General features: G+C 36.9%; 2 protein-coding genes and 1 long non-coding RNA gene across 3 annotated transcripts; all 3 read left to right on the forward strand.

Annotated features, from left to right (window-relative positions):
• The first annotated feature begins 255 nt into the window (after positions 1-255).
• On the forward strand, positions 256-1,630 carry LOC113274866. The gene is made up of 2 exons (XR_003323286.1): positions 256-802; positions 983-1,630. It is a non-coding gene; the product is annotated as an uncharacterized LOC113274866 (long non-coding RNA).
• A 6,122-nt stretch (positions 1,631-7,752) lies between these two features.
• On the forward strand, positions 7,753-11,076 carry LOC113274867 (E3 ubiquitin-protein ligase At1g12760-like). The gene is made up of 5 exons (XM_026524281.1): positions 7,753-8,530; positions 8,726-8,845; positions 8,936-9,068; positions 10,115-10,279; positions 10,457-11,076. Exons 1-5 carry the CDS (start codon positions 7,932-7,934, stop codon positions 10,628-10,630), a joined length of 1,191 nt encoding a protein of 396 aa, XP_026380066.1. The 5' UTR covers positions 7,753-7,931; the 3' UTR covers positions 10,631-11,076.
• A 732-nt stretch (positions 11,077-11,808) lies between these two features.
• Positions 11,809-12,420, forward strand: LOC113273581 (BON1-associated protein 1-like). Its single transcript, XM_026523253.1, has one exon. It carries the CDS (start codon positions 11,838-11,840, stop codon positions 12,297-12,299), a length of 462 nt encoding a protein of 153 aa, XP_026379038.1. The 5' UTR covers positions 11,809-11,837; the 3' UTR covers positions 12,300-12,420.
• The last annotated feature ends 5,137 nt before the right edge of the window (positions 12,421-17,557 follow it).

Consider the following 17,557-nt stretch of genomic DNA (forward strand, 5'->3'; position numbering starts at 1 on the left):
TAGTTAATATAAATTAATCTAACAAAGATCTAGATACGAAACTAGTATCATTGAATAAGTATCGAAAATATATGCGAAGTGGACATCTCGAACGTGTCATTCGGATAGCGACGAAGAGGTTATCATGAGATTAGTATGAAGGGCAAACTGGTAATTTTGTTTTAGATCGATCTGGCTGCCCTTATCTGTTTCGTGGGAGCCTTCATAATTCTATCTGGCCTTATCACCAATTCGCGTCGAGAGAAACTCATTTCTTCTCTTCGTCTCTTCTTTCTTCTTCTTGTTCTTCTCTGTTCTTTCTCTCTCCCTCTCTGTTAATTCCGAGCTCAGAGATTTGAGCCTCTTCTGTCGAGAAATTCTTATAAGCCTTGTTAGCTTGATGAACTGGGTTAGGAGATGGTGACATGATGTCGTTTGAATTTTGGAAGAAGCAGAAAGTTAGGGTTTGAGTAATATTTGAGTTAGGGTTTCAATTGAGGATCAAAGAAGAATTAGAAAGTGAAGATGATGGTTTAGGGGATTGAATTAAGTTGGGTTTGTCTCGAATTTAAGATTTAGGGTTGATGTTGAAGATGAGATTGATGGTATGGAATTAGGGTTTTGTAAATTGAATTGGAGTAAGGATTAAGGAGAGTTAGACAGAATTACAAGATGTGTTTGCTTAACTGAAGATTTTGATTGATGTGTTGAGATTGAATTCGAGATTGAAGATAATTAGAGATTTTGTTCTTCCCCAAATGGATTTAGGGTTTCAGTAGATTTGGATTGGGAGAAAAGCAATTCAGTGGGTGCTGATACTTGGGTAAGACTCTAATTTTTGTTTATGTTTGATATTTTAGTTTAAATTGCTTATATCATTGAACTGTTGTGCTTGTGAATGAAATTGTTTTGAGTTTAGTATAGAGTTGGGGTTGTTTAATAAGATTATGTTAGATCACATGGAGGAAGGAAAGATGATGTTATTATTGAATTGGTTATGCAGTGAGTTTAGATGAATGTTGGGTTTGCTGTAGATGATGATGAAGATGATTATAATTGAGATGTTGCTGGTTTGAGTTGTCTGAATAACATAAGATTAGTTGCGACTCTTAAATGGAATCTGGGATATTGTTGATGTTGCGTTATTATAGAGTGCAGGAAAGTTTATGAAATAGAGTGGTCGAATTGTTGTTGAGACTTAGCTAAGATGTGGCGGTTGAAATGGGACGAAGATAAGAGTATGTTATGGGTGAGCTTGTGTTGCTGGTGAGCTGATAGTGTAGGTGAAGGCTGCAGTCTGGATGTGATATGTAACTAAGAAGAAAAGTATCAAACTTAGAAGAAGAATTGAAATGAGATTAAGTCAGGGTGTGTGTGGAATTGAAGCTGAAGAATGGAAATGAGGATGGCATTATGATTGTTGCTTAGGGTTGTAACTGCAAGGGGTGTTGGTTAATGAGAATAAGGAGTAGAGATGATATTGGGACTGAATTATGTACAGATTGGAGTGGACGGGTAATGGAGGTTTATAGATATCACTGGGTTAAGTTGAAATTGTAAGTAATTGATCTGATGGAGATTCAGATTGAATATGCAGTGTTGTCTGTATTGAATTTAGATGAATTGAAGTTGTATTTGAGTTTCTGTTTTATGTGGTTTGCTGGTGTTGCACCATGATGGTGCAACAGTTCTTTTTGGCCTGAGCAATGGCTCTGGCCTGTTCTAAGGCTTTGGCTTTGAGCTTTTCAGCTCAGTCAGAACCTGACTGACCTAGCTTACCCTGACTCAGATATCTGACTGAGTCGAATCGTGTTGACTCACCGAGTTTTATGTCTTGACCCGAGTTGACTGACTCAGAGAACTGACCATTTGACCGTTGACCTACCTTGACTCGTTGACCCTAGACATGACTTGACCTTAGACGTTGATTGTTAGTTGACCTTTGACCATCAGTTAGTCCGTTAGTTGACCAGATGGCCAGGCCTTGGATTAATGGGCTTGTGTAGTGGACTTGGGCTTAATATCATGTATTCTTAGGTGGATGTTTTGGACCCTTTATGGTCCGAATTAGCCTTTGGTTCATTCTACAAAGTTGTGGATCTTCTTAAGACTCTTTTAATGGATTATAGAACCAATCCAATTGAATTAGTAAACCCTTAGATGTGCTAAAGATAGATAATGAAAGGTGTAGAATCAAAAATGGACTTAGAACCATTAGATAGTTCCACTTAGCCTATAACTAGAGACTTATATGAGATTATGTTATGAACCTTGCATGAGCCTTTTGGATAATTCCTTAGAGTGCTTGTGTGATTAACAATTACACTTTACTTAACAACGATCGTTCAAAGGATGAACCAGTGGATCATGGATCTCGAGGTAGGCATGGCTTGTCATCAATTCAGGTGGGAACTCTGTAACCTTCTTGTAATCATTAAGTTTACTTTATCTGCGAGCATGATGAGTCTTTAATTTCTGTAAGCATATTGTTTGTAACTCAATGGGTATGTTGTGTAATATGCGTTGGGTGGTTTCCCTGCAAAGAGTGTCTGTGTGTTCCCCATAGCTCTTGGCTAAGTTTTAGTAGGGCAATGCTACGTTGTTCGAATATTACCTAGTAGTCCGACTTTATCCCGGTTGATTATTATTACATTTTATTGTTTTAAGATAGTAGTGCGTCTTTACCCCGGTTGATTATTACCTAGTAGTCCGGCTTTACCCCGGTTGATTATTATATATACTATTTTATTTGGGGAAGTCACTCATGTGCATATTATACTTGATTGTGCAGTCTTAGTAGTATGACTGGGTTACTATGATCTTGACTTAGGAAGAAATTCTAGGTTCATGAATGGATATGGTTATTATTCGGGGACTTAAGTCTACGAATAATGATTGGGCCTTTTGTGAACCTGTTGTGCGGGGTCAGATCATAGTAATCAAAATCTTATTATATTCTAGACTTAGATGGTGGCATTGGGTTTTATGAGGTGTACGCATTCCACAATAATATCTTACGGTACCTGGATTCATGCTATCGTTTGAGACTGAAGTTATTCCTAGCATCTTCTCCTTCATTGAGTGAGACGAGGTTGGGATAACATATGTTTAGGTTGTTTAATTCTCTTCTCGTAGATCCATCTGGAGGTGGATCTTTCACGGATATTACCACTATGGACGTAATATCTGAGGATTTGAATTGAAACAATCTTCTGCTCTATGTTGTGTGTAAAAGATGTTTATCGTTGTCCTTTAGTAGAACTGTGATGCATGTTAGTGATTACTTGAATGTTATAATGATAACCACTGAGCCCCCTTTTAGGATGATGTGCTCACTTGTTCCCACTTCAGTTTCAGTTTTCAGAAGAGATGACGCGCATGAAGATAATCGTTTCGTAGTTTGAAACTTTAGCAGATTAAGAACGTTTAGGGATCTTTTTTATATATGTATTCTTTGATTATTTGTAAAACAACACATTAATATAATCGTATCATATGAGAGTTTTCATCTATTAAGTATCAGAGTGTTTGGGAATTAGTTTTGTTTTATGCGATTATGTTCCTTAAGTTCGAAGATCAAGATTCAGTTACTCCAGGTTTAGGCTATATTATAATTAGCTAAGCAGGTTTAGTATTTGGGGTGTGTCATTAATGCACCTTCAACCTACACACGTTCCCTATATATGTCTTATTGACTTTTTTACGAATAAGTTTTGGGGAGTAGATGGCCATATATACAAAGTCCACCTGCTTCTGTGACTATTCGAGAAGACGCATCATACTGATGCGTTTCCAGTTTTCGTCCAATGATCAACTTGCGAAACACATCATTGTGATGCATTGTAGCTCTTGGCCAGCATCCCGCTTGCATGATGCACCACGGTGATGCAATTTCAGTTCTTAGCCAACATGTCGTGCATGCAACACACAAGCTTGAGATGAAGCTTTATCTTATTCAATGACGCAATGAGCATGATTCATGCAAAAGAATGCAGGTATTCCAATATTTCTTAGAAGATATATTAACTTTTGCTTCACGAATCCCAAGTGAAATCTTTCAAAGTCTTAACTTAGATCTCGAAGATTCTTCGAGTTTTGGAGGACAAACTTTACAACAAGATACACAAGCATGTATGGATATCTTGGTCACCGGGTGGTGAAGAATCATTATATTGGCAATCCTTGGAATTCGTCTTCAATAGAGAGACGGTGTTCTTCGAATTTTTCAAGACTATATGTATCCATTTTCTTTCAATGGGAGTTACTTTTTTCTCGATAAATTTTTTTGTGAAATGATGCGAGCGTTCTCCAAAGTCCAAATTCCCTTTCAGATATTATTGACTCTTAACTTTATTTGATATATATAATTTTTTTTGTATTTCCGTTCTTTGCTCAAGGAAATATTGCTACAAATGAAAATTAAAAGAACAATTCTAGACTGATCTTAGCATATCCTATGAAAAATCACTTAGGAAGATATGGTTTGTTTAGCCATTCTATCGTTGGCATAGGCGATGACCGATGTGCATTAGTAGTCTCCACCGCTTTTCCTAAAGGATGTCTGTTGAGTGAAATCTCGACTAATTTTGCTGTAGCATTTTGCAAATGAAAATCGTTTATTTAATTTAAAAATAGAGAAGCAACTATAGATTTACCTTTCTGTTTTGTTTTTTTCAAAAAGGTAATGATATATTAAAAGGAAAAAAATAGTATACAACGTACAAACTAGATCAAAGATCTAGTATAGCCAGAGACAAAATCAAACAGAGGAATTACACAGCCAAAATAGCCTCTCATTGAAATATCACTTGATTCAAATAATAAGAGCTAAAAGTCTTCATAGAATAAGTCCAAAGATGCACAGATTGTTTAATCATCATCTTGATCTCCTCTTTAGTCTTCGACCGCTTGCCATTAACTCTTGCATTCTGTTCCTTCCAGGTTTCCCAAATCACCGCAAAAAGAATCAACTTCCACAAATTTTTTCTAATGTCATGAAAATTATAAGACAACCAATATTGCAAGAGAGTTGCAAAAGAATTAGGTTGAACCCAAACCATCCTACATGACTCGATGAAGTAAGTCCAAATTTCTGCCAACCATCTACAATGAATGAACAAATGTTGTAAAGATTCTTGCTCTCGATTGCACAGCGGGAACAAATTGCTAGCCACTTGAACTCCTCTATGTTCCAGCATCACTCTAATAGGAATAGAATTGTGTAAGCCAGCCCAGCAAAGAAAAATTACCTTAGATGGAATATGCTTCACCTCTAACAAGCCTGCAAACTCCCATTCTACACCCTCTCTACAAAGCGTATCATAGAGTTTCTTAAGGGAAAACTCTCCGGAAAGATAATCTCCCTCCCCTACATGCAAAGTGATGCCATTCAGATCGTCTCGCATCTCTAGTAAATCAATTCTTTCAGCTGGATTTAACTTCCTGCTAAAAGAGAGAGACCACGCACCACCCACAACTTCTTCCAGGCATCTCTGGTACTTGCACAAAAATTAATTAGCGGGGTCTAAATCAGGTTATGTACTCAATGCATGTTCGTACTCAATTATGGAACATTGATATTGATATGTACTTTTTTTCATTCTGACTCCATGTTATGTCGTACTCTTCAAAGGTCGCATATTTGAGGATAAGAATGCAAATTTGTTAACCTATCTTCAAGTAAATCCAGTTAATATTGTACTGTTTCTATGTTTTAAAGCATGTTTAGACAAATGAATATTCATTAATCACGATCATCTTGGATCAGAAGTGAGAAAAATAACAATCTTTGAGATTAGTTCAGAGGTGATAGACCCACCGAAGACTTTCACCGTGGAATGCACAGTGAAAGGAATGCACAATCCAGATAAGCGTGCTTAGCATTTGGATGGGGTGGGGCAGAAATGGGTCCCACCCCCTCACTCACACGGTGCAATGTGTTGTGTAAAATTTCGGTGGGTTAATCATTTTTGTTTGTTATCAAGAAATGGGTCGCAATAAACATAATGGGCCCTATAAACGATATGATTGTGCTTAATAATTGAAGAAAATCTGACCAAATTGATGCTCAATAGCTTGAATTTCCTCATATATTTAAAAAAAAAAAGAAAAAAGAAGCTCGAATTTCCTCATATATTTAATTGGGCAGACCATACTTACATATCCCTACAACACCCCATCATAACAGAAATAAAACAAGTGTATGAAGCCATAAGCCCATAAAGTATGAAATGAGATATGATATGAACCCTGATTTTGGGTATACCAAAATCTTTCTAGGCATATTGAATAAAGACAAAAAAGGTTGAGAAATAGCAAAATCAGATAACCCCTTAACCCAAAATTTTTTTAATGGCAAATCTGCCCTTTACGTATTAGTGTTAGTAATATTGATTAGTGATTAAATATTTCATTTAGTGATTAAGATAATTTTCAGAATTATAAAGGTTGTTTAGATGATTTTTTGGATCATGCTTTGGCGAAACAGGTTGAGGTTTGGTTCACATCTATGAGCCGAATCTACCAATTGATGAACGGTTCGGCCCACTGAATCTGTTTACTACATGAACCGAACCTATAATTTTCAATTCCAACCCTTTTGCTAGACACTAGTTCGGCTTATATGAAAGTTTCATAGTAAGCCGAACAACATCCTGAATAGCCCGGAAAAAAAATAATTACTGGTTCGGCTTATATTTCTAAAATCGTATGAGCCGAACATCAATTTGTTATTTTTTGGGTTAAAATATTGTTATTGGTTCGACACATATTGAGAATATCGTAATAGCCGAACCTCGTAAATGTGCTAGGTTCGGCACATATTATGATTATCGAATACGCCGAACCCCTATGCATCTCTATCTGTGACTAGGTTCGGCTTGAAATTTCATGTCGAACTGTTCATATACACTTACAGGAAGCTTTTGTGAAGAACAGTTCGGCTAAAAACGCAACTCAATTTTGAGCCGAACCCAACACTGTAACCGTCATTTAATCGATGAAAAACAGCAAATATGAGATTGGGTTTGTACAACTTACTTTCTTATCCTCATTTCCGGAGTTGGAGATGCAGTTGGTTTAATTTCTGGTTCAATTGGTGGTCGATTTTCTGTTTCTACACCTTCATCTTCAATTGGTTCTTCTTCTTCAATTGATGGATTAGAAGACGATTTGGTTTGCCTAGTCCCTACTTTTCTTTGTACGAGTCATTATGTGGTTGAGTTTAACCTACGATCAAATTTTTACGAATCGACAATTAATCACGATGATGAACTGTTTTTTTTCGCAGGAGGAGGAAGAGTTCGGCTAGAGGAGGAGGAAGAGGAGATGTTAAGGGAAACTGATTTTGATTTTTTAGAAAACTGATTTTAGATTTTTGTATTAAGGGTATATAGGTAATTGAACTACCCATAGGGTACCCCTTATAAGGTCACCCAAGATGGAACTATTGTTTTGTATGCCTACAAAGATTTGGGTATGCCTAAAATCAGGGTTCTATGCTATTGGTACCGTATGGTCGAATTTCTCACAAACCGGAACGGTCAGACTTCTCGCGGTTTCTCGTCTAATCGGCCGGCATAGTGCACCAAAGAAATGAATTATGGTTCATGGAGCATGATAATTGTAGTCCACCCAGCCTTCTCTAAATAAGACAAGATGATAGGTTTTCAACTCAACAATAACCATTGGATGATCAAACGACTACTACATAAAACATCTGCGCTACACGATATCGCTGCCTCGATATCTTAACGTGAAGTCAAACCAGAAAAAAAATCACAAAAAAACCAACCGATTTTTTTTTCTTATCGATCATCACAAAATTGGGCTCTTCGTTTCTCAATCTAGGGTTTTGCGAATGGGATAATTTTCGTATCAATTTCTCAGAAATCACAATTAGGGTTATTAAAAATTAGGGTTTCATTTCATTTCTATCAAAAAATTTAAAGAAAATGGAGACAACAACAAGAACATCAACTTCACCAACAGCGGATATCATAGAACCATTATTAGGCAATTCAAATCGAGGTGGAGGAGAAGATGGTAGTAACAATGGAAACAGAATCAATCGAAGTTCTTCATCGGGTTTACGCGGAGCAGCAAGGTTTTTACGAAGAGCAAGTAGTAGAAGAATGATGAGAGAACCATCAATGTTAGTAAGAGAAACAGCAGCAGAACAATTAGAAGAAAGACAAAGTGATTGGGCATATTCAAGACCTGTTGTTGTTTTAGACATATTATGGAATTTCGCTTTTGTTATTATTGCTATTGTTTTCTTGATTTTGGGTAGAAATGAAAAACCAGCTTTGCCGTTGAGATTATGGATTTGTGGTTATGCTCTTCAGTGTATACTTCATATGGTTTTCGTTTGTGTTGAGTATAAACGAAGAAATCCACCGCAGCGGTTGGCTCCGATTGTTGGGACTGGTGGGAATCAGAGTAGTGAGAGTTTGAGTACTAGTTCTCACGAGGGATCTAGTGATTCTCATGAATATCTTGTTGAACAACAGCAACTGCAACAAGAAGGGGGTGTCAGTTCTTCTACTGCCAGGTATACAATTTTGATATCTAGTTAGCTAAAGAGTTCTTTAAGTTTTATGATGGTTTGAATGCGAATTGAGGAAAAGTTTAGCTGTTTGAAATTATTGGTTCAAACTAGGATTTTGAGTTGGAGCTATTTGGATGTAATTTGGTGAGTTTTATAGCTGTTTTGATGAATTTTGGGATTTGGGTTTATTGTTGACAGTGCTGCTAAGCATTTGGAGTCTGCTAATACGATGTTTTCGTTCATATGGTGGATTATTGGATTCTATTGGGTATCTGCTGGTGGCCAGACATTGACAACTGATGCTCCTCAGCTTTACTGGTTCGTATGAGTTATTTATTTATTTTGATTTGAGTTGAATTTGAATGTTACTTTGGTCTTGTTTCTGATTGAGACTATTTCATTATGCAGGTTATGTATTGTATTTTTGGCGTTTGACGTTTTCTTTGTAGTATTCTGTGTTGCCCTGGCATGTGTTATTGGTATTGCTGTTTGCTGCTGTCTTCCATGTATAATTGCTATCTTATACGCCGTGGCAGATCAGGTATCTTCTTGGTTTCCCTGCTTTTTGGTCATATTGCATGTTACTTTCATCTTGTATAAATGCTTTCATCAACATGAAAATTGCACTTTGCGATACCAGTTTACAATCAGATTCAGATGTTTTGTCATGTTGGGTTATGCATGCTGAAGGCAATTGTTAAGAAGCTAGAGTATCCCTATGCAGCTTGATCCAAGTAGGATGGTAGGAAGTTGGAACCTCAGTTAGGCATTCAAGTAGTCTGAGAAAGTCAATTCTAGACATGCTCGTCATTTTAAATTGTAAATTTCTCAGGGTATTTGGCTTTTGTCAGAAAGAAAACATCAAATACAGTTATCTACTAGAAATGACAGAGGCGATAAAAAATGGTTACTAGAAGATATGTGTTTTAGTTTCTTAATTATTGACGTTAGAGATGAAAATACATTCACAACTATTAGAAGACATATCAATACGTGGAGATGTCCATATGACATATCCCAGGGGCGGAGCCAGAAAATCTCCTATGGGGAGGCAGAAGGCAAAAATTAGGCTTGAGATAGAGAAAAAAAGGCATGAAATAGGTAAAATTAGGCTTGGGAACCATCCTTGCCATGGGTTGGCTCTGCCACAGTCCTAAATGTACCCTCGTTTGTGTTTTCGACTAATAGGTGAGTTTTTCATTAAGCAGCAATTTTTGTTATGTAGTAACTATTTGTAGGTGAAGGCCTATTTACATATACTGAAGCATTTAAGGTAGTTACAGTTTGTTTTTTTTTTGCATTCTTTGTTCACCTTGACGATACTACGCCCGAAGAGCAACATCCACAGGGTACAATTTCCATCAGATTGAATTAATATATGACACTAACTCTGTAAAAATTGGGTCTCTTTGTGGTGTGGTGTTAAGCTGAAACCTCTCCGAAATATTACTCAGAGTTTGAAAGGCTTTTGGCTCTGTCATATTTTCCTTCTTTTTTTTTGCCTGAACTAGCATGATCTTCCTTCAATCAATATACTCATCCTTAGGTTCTTTCATCAAATTTTGATTCTCTCCCTAATGCAAGCAGGAAGGTGCATCCAAGGATGACATTGATCAAATACCAAAGTTCAAATTCCGAAAAATTGGTGATTGTGAGAAACAGAGCGGTGAGGTACAGGGGCCATTCGGAGGAATCATGACTGAGTGCAACACTGATGCACCTGTAGAGCACGTTCTATCTTTGGAGAATGCAGTAAGTTGATCTGATCATATTTGTATGACCTTGAATTTTGATAGTCCGACAACTTTCTATATATAGTTAAAAGTTAGTAAAACTCATTCCTCAGTCTTAGCCAAAATAAAACAGTGTTACAGTAACCAGAGAAAAGAAGGGTTACCTCCGTTCTGTTGTGGATGATGATTCTTGCAGGAATGTTGCATCTGTCTTTCTGCCTATGATGATGGAGCTGAGCTGCGTGAGCTTCCTTGTCGCCACCATTTTCACTGTGCCTGCATTGATAAGTGGTTATTTATAAATGCCACCTGTCCTCTATGTAAGTATAACATTTTAAAGACTGGCAGCAATGGAAGAGAGCAAGTATAGAGTGTCTAAACTTCTGAAATCTCACCTGCAATACATGCTTCAGGTATTCATTAGTTGTTGTAAACACCTGTCTTTCAAATTTCCACCTAGTTAGTGCGAGTAGAACATCCTCGTTCTTTTCTCCCCAAAACCCTTTCACTGTCAGCCTACGGTTTTGCATCTTTATTCATGGGCACCATGGATCATTTTTATCAGGTGTGAAGATTTCCTCCTTCATGTGTGTGGTATGTTTTATATCTTTCTGCTTAGATTCGTTGTATGTAAACTTGAAATGGCAGAACCATGTGCACATATATATTGTAATATTATACCGGAGCTGGTTGGTGTTCTGTTTGAACAACTTGACCCCTACTTTTCTTGATGATATATGTTAATGATGTCACAGTTGGTGAAGTCATTAGCTATCATCATTATTTTTTTCAAAGTCTTCATTTCCTTTATGTGCATGTTGCTTGTCTTTGGACCATCTCAATGATTTCTTCCTTGTTTTATTTTGTGTGTAATGTTCCTTTAAATCTTGGTATTAGCCTGGTAAGGTAACTGATTGTGATGGTTGTTTGGTTCATTAAATTTGTAGTAGAAAATAGCTCTCCATTTAGTCACAGAATTATGGATTGAATAGCCTTCTAGTTCAGGAGTCCAGGACTCGAGGAATTACAGCATACCAGAATTGAATAACCTTCTATCGGTGTCTAATAGATTTGTCTTTGTTTGACCTGTCACCTATACCAGGGCTCCTTGCTTAAAATTTAAGATAGTCAAACTCAATGGAATACTAGGGATTTATGGTTCACGCCATTGGTTTCCTGTGTTAACAATTATTCTTTATGTTCATGAAGGACGAGGTTATCAGTTTATCTTATGGAAAACCTTTAGATCAATATTTTAGTACAGTCAACTAGATTCCGTGCTTGACTGGGTCTTTTCGATATAATGGAGGTTGGAACACCTACTTTGGCTTGACAGATAACTTAGAAAATAAAGTCTAATATTCCGTCCCTGCAAATAATAGCAAATTTCATTAACGTGTCTTTGGAAAAAAAAAAAAGAAGCAAAGAACTAACGTATCTATTTCCCTCCATTTTCCTGTAACCTTCAAAAAGAACTCAGAAAAGTTGTCCACTATCTCTATAAAGCAGTTGTTTTCTACACATATATAAATGCCCAGCCATTGTATCCAAATTCATTAGATAAGCAAATTTGAAAGATGGATAGGCAAGCACAAAAGATTTTAGAAGTAACGGTTGTTTCAGCTGAGGATTTACATCGCAACGGTCGTTCGGTTAAAAATGCACTTGTAGTCGTACAAACAGATTATTCCACCAATCATCGTTCAACGAGTATCGATACCGAAGGTGGTAGCTACCCTTCATGGAATGAGAAGATAGTGTTGCCGTTATACCATAATGTCCGATTTATCAGAGTAGAAGCTCAGTGTAAAACCAGTTCCGGTGCAAAAATGATAGGAGAAGCAAAGATTCCAATTTCTGATTTCTTGGGAAGTTATTTCCCTCCTTTTTATTTGCATTTCTTAAGTTATAGGCTGAGGGATCGTGATGGCCAGCCTAACGGTATTATTAATCTTTCAATTCGAGTAATCGAACCACCACAACAATATCCTGGAGGAATTGCCGTAGGATACCCAGTGTCATATGGGTCTAAGGTCTAACGAGGGTGTTTTGTGCATTATCTATTTGGATTCAAATTCTTTTATTTTTTTTACTATTATGTTTGATGAATTGTAAAGACATGAAAACTTAAAGTCTGTGTAAATGGGTTCATTCAAAACCCTGCGCAATGGTATAAAATGTTGTTTTTTCTTTTTTACTGCTGGCGTGACAATTTTGAAAGTACGAAGGTGCATGAATAATCAACCTACCATTGCTGGCTTTAATAATCGAGCCAAATCTTATGTGTTGGGTTTGGGCCTCACTGCGATGATCAACCTACCATTGCTGGCTTTAATAATCCACACCGAGGAGCAATAGTGGGACTTGGGAGGAGCCAAAGAAAATAATACAGTATAGGGGAAAAGTGAACCGTCAACACCATGGGGTTTTGTAACTAACTAAATCTTTTGAGCCAGTTGACAAGTCGGGACATCGAAACAGACTTGCCAGCTCCATCCTTCTAAAGTACTAACACGAGAAACAGATTAAAAATCTTAGCACAGTCACTTCAAGTCCTTGGATTCTTCTAACCTAAAACTAAATTAGGCTACAACAAGCTGGTGCCCGGATGGTTCTGTTTTGAATCGAGTAGCTACCACTTCCACATTAATTTGTAAATCACATGTATGGGTCCAATGAGGTCCGCTTCAAAGTCCCCATGAAAAATAAGTGAAATCATATGCGGGACCGGTACTAGTAGCAGGTCTTACAACAAAATAAAAAAGTTGTTAAAGACATAACACCAAAGTACACATACAGAGCAATCAGAATCAGTTTGAATGAATGAATGCGAGTTGCGAAAATGAATGATTCCCTCGAGCTAGCTTTAACGTGTTGCTATGATGCGATGCGAGAGAGATAAGCGTGCACGTTACGCGAGAGAGGGGCAGAGATGCATTGTTTATAACTTGTCACTTTCTTATTGGTCTCTTTCTTTCTCTGCAAACAAATTAACTTTCAAGTTTAAATTTTTTTCTCTTTTTTCTTTTCCAGGGAAATATATTTGCAGGTACTGCATGCTGTGTATAGTGCTAGTTACGGAAAGAAGACAGAGATAATGCAATGATATAGACAAATGCATTCAAACTCTAGCTATCTATACCTTTCAATATCAGTTTTCCATTTTTTGTTTCATCTTTATCTTCACAACTTTGTATGCAGAATAAGGCAAGGTACTGGTGATAAAAAGATAAAGAAAAAGAAGAAAACAAAATAATTATTATTACATATGATATGAGACATTTTGAGAGTGATGGGATATGAAACACTGCATCAAAGCTCTGCCTCATTTTGCCATTTCTTGATATCACAGGTTTCACTGTTCTTTGCAAGTGTTACTCATGGGTAGTACCACCACAGTGGAGTATTTGGCGTTTGTGTTTTGACAGGCGTCGTTTGCCTGCTATTCGTCAAAAACCTATTATAGATTATAGCTCAGACTATATGCAAATATATTATCCAAAACTCGTAGCTAGGTGTACTACTTGTTTTACGGACCTAGAGATCTGATTGAGTGTGGATTCAACATTATTTCATAAATGGGCAGAGGTGGTTCGCTTGCCTTCATCTTTCTGCAAGGCTTACGTTTGCGTCTAAACTTACATCTCTTCTTGCATGCATTGAATTTGTCTCAAGTTAATAATCTGTCCGTTCAAGTGGTTGGTTGGGCAACTTCTGAACCCGAATCTGCTCTGGATGATGGATGCGAGAACAGTCTAGTAGTACACTGCAAAATTTTAACTGTGATACTGACGTACACAAATAACTAAAAATGCCGCAATTAAGGATAACCCGATAAGTAGATCTACCTAAGTAAATATTTGTATATGTATATAGCTAAGCAAATCCACAAGTTTGACAACTACGTACAGCAGTGACTCTCCTATGGAGTAGATCACAGTAAATAAATGCAACAAACACACCACCTAGAGTAGAAGAAAATAAATGCATTCATGGTAAATAAATATAATTGATGACCATTATCATTATCTATCGTGACCATAGCTTTTGTTCCTATCTTCTCCTATCTATATTCAGCATTGGGTTATGGCATGACTCCATTATTACACAGCAACAGCTATAAATTTGATTGCTGGATGGACTTAAAAGACTTGATATAGTGCCCCGCTAGACTTGTGCGATGTTGTTGAGTATTTACATTCAATCTCCACATGTATTGGTGGTCTAGTATGAATGAGACCTTACTTATTTTTTGCTAGTAATTTAGGCTTACAAGAACGCGACATTTAGACCTATACGATATTTTGGTGGCAGGACCGAGAGCAACCAAAACGGGTAATAAACCAAATATTAAAATACTGGTCTACCGCACCTCAGAGGGCATTTTAATCCACGCGTTTTTGCCGTCCAGTTCTGTACAGCCATAGTGCCACACAATATACTATTACGTAAGATGTTCACGGCTCCAATTTGATGTCGTCATTTTATGCCATGTCTTGGGACCCATAGGGTGTACTTTGGTACTTTTGAACTCAACTAAACCACATCAGTATCAGCAGATTAGGATTCGGTTCATATGTTGTCAACGCTAATCATTTACATCTCATAGCTAAAATTATATAAAATGAACACTAAATTATCATTTTCCAAAGCTTCTTCAACGACACCACCGGCCACAAGTCGATAACAATTCGTTCCCTTGGCGATGTTTCAACTTTTTATTTTGTTGATAAAGCGACGTTTCAACTTAACCAACCTTTCCCAAGAGAAAATCATATTTCTCCACAGTAAATAAAAAAAAAAAAAAGTTTAACTCGGATTCTCTAGATAGTTTTTTTTAATTTTGTTTTATTTTTTGTGATCGAATGAGGATAGATTGAAATGCACATAAACGGGACGAGTAGAACTGATTTATAGAGCGAAAGCCAACAGAAAAAGCAACAAAGTAAAAATAAAGCTAAGATAAAGTTGCAAATTAACACAACAAAGACCACTGCATATTGACAAAACAATAAAGACCGCTGTCTAATGACAATTTGCATACTTATCAACATCTTCAGTAGCTAAATCATCATGATTTTTCGCGAGATCGATAAACGTTTCTTTACGATTAGTCTTTAGAGGTGGAAATTCTAATCTCCATGAAGTACCAAACTCCACTAGTTTATTTGCCGAGATTTTGTTAGCAGCTTTAGGTTTAGGAAGTTTTTTCTTTTTCAAACTTCAAAGAGTACCCATGCCTATATCATTAGATTTCATACCAATTCCTATAATAGGCTTTGACGGAGACGGCTTTGCAATGCTAACCTTTGGACCTTATGAAACCAGCTGGGAAATGGCTACCTCTTATTCGTCTTCTTCGAATCCATGAAACCTGTTACTGGATTCATAACCAGGGGGAATGGCGGGCTCACAGGATGAGGTGCTTGCACTTTCAACTTTCTTTTTGTTGGCGCCATTCTTTCTTTTGTAAGAATCCCACTCAATAAGAACATTTTCTTGTTCAATTCCCCTCCTATCAGTATCAACATCAAAACTCTTGTCCTTGCAAAATCAGACTCTCATCCAAAGGAGTCTTTTCCATCACACTGTCTTCATCGCTTAAGTTTGGAAAAGGAAGTTCAGAGTCTAGAATGCTATAAGTATTTAAAACTTCTGTAGGCTCCTGAATTATCTTGTTTTTTTTTTTCCCAGCTTTCCTCTTCTTAGGGTTTAACCAAATTCCATCAGATCGAATAGGGGCCCTCTCCCAAGGAAGTAAATATAGGTTGTATCGGCCAATATTATAGGTTTTTATCGTGTATCAGGAAAAACCCTTACGATATCTAAAATATCAGCTATATAAGGATTGAACGATAAAAACGGTCGTATCGGCTGATACAAACCGGTATATCGAGTTAACTGATACACTGATAATATCGGTAAGGGAAATTTGGTCGAATAAATGATCTATATCTGAAAATTTGTAAACAGAACCCCTCCTCCTAATAATCTTCTTCCTTTGTACACTTTAATTTGTATGGCGAAGCTTTTGATCTTCAGAATTAATGCATCATATGACACCAATTTTTTTTTAGATTAAAATATTTATAAATATTTAATATTTTATTCTTGATGACGTATGACCGATAAAAACCGATATTATCTTTTGTGTAGGTGTATCGAACCCGACCGATACGATACAGATACACGATATTAACTACCTTGCCCTCTCCAAAACACCATTTCCTTCATCATTTTCGATTCTTTCCAAAATAATTATTGTTGAATTGCTGATCTCCATCTCTTCTGATGGTTCTCTACCATGAGAAGCCTCATTTGTAGCCTGAGTTACATCCACCAGAGGGATTTGCCCGACTCCGTCTTTAGTAATCTCGACTTTATCGCATGTGTTAACAACCAACTATGTATTGCTTTGAACTACTAAATCTTCAGTAGTAACCAGAGTTGAACAAGGAGGCGAGAAGTTTTCCTTAGTCTTAGGAACTAAGATACACTTGGCACTTTGAATGCCCAAAAGTTTTGCGGTGAGAACAAACATCAGGTTTCCAAGGATACTCGGCCTTCACCACAGATTTTACATTATCCACTTGAATAGGCAATTCAGTTGGGAAAGCGCAATCAGCTGCAACTTCAATCAAAATCTGGTATAAGACATCTTAGTGTTCAATGTTGTAGGAGTGTCGGTCATGATTGAAGTGCCAACAATGCTTGCAATGCTAGATAATCCTAATTGGTTCCAGAGATAAAGAGGAACCTGCCTGAGATTCATCCATACCGGGACTGATGTAATAGCATCATTGTTTTGGTCTAGTGAAATGGATCACCAGGGTCAAATAAGAAAGAGTTTCGAATACTGAACCCAATTCTAAAACTTTAATCATTTTCTTCTTCTTAAACAAATTTGAACAAAAAAGCTTGTTCCCCATGAATAGTCATGGAGAAAAAAAAATTATATCTTAAAATCGCCCGGAGCACCTCATAACTATTGACGATCCTAATTTCGTACACCACTATTCAATTTCTATCGTCGTAAATGCTGTTATCATAGTATTTTTTTTTTTTTACTCTCATCCCTCTTTTGATTATAGCGAAAAGTGGACACCCACAATGCTTACTCTAACACGTTTTATGGTCAAGTGTTGTGCATCTAAATTAGGTAAGATGTTCACAGCTTCATAATATATATTCGGTACGTTTCAGAATGATAGGTTGGTTTCATTAAACTCCTACCAGACGACCTCTACTTATCGATAATGAATCAATGATGAAGTTTCTTTTTTCTCTGATTTAGAAT

The sequence above is a fragment of the Papaver somniferum genome, chromosome 4 (genome assembly GCF_003573695.1).
Source record: "Papaver somniferum cultivar HN1 chromosome 4, ASM357369v1, whole genome shotgun sequence".
Lineage (NCBI taxonomy): Eukaryota > Viridiplantae > Streptophyta > Magnoliopsida > Ranunculales > Papaveraceae > Papaver > Papaver somniferum.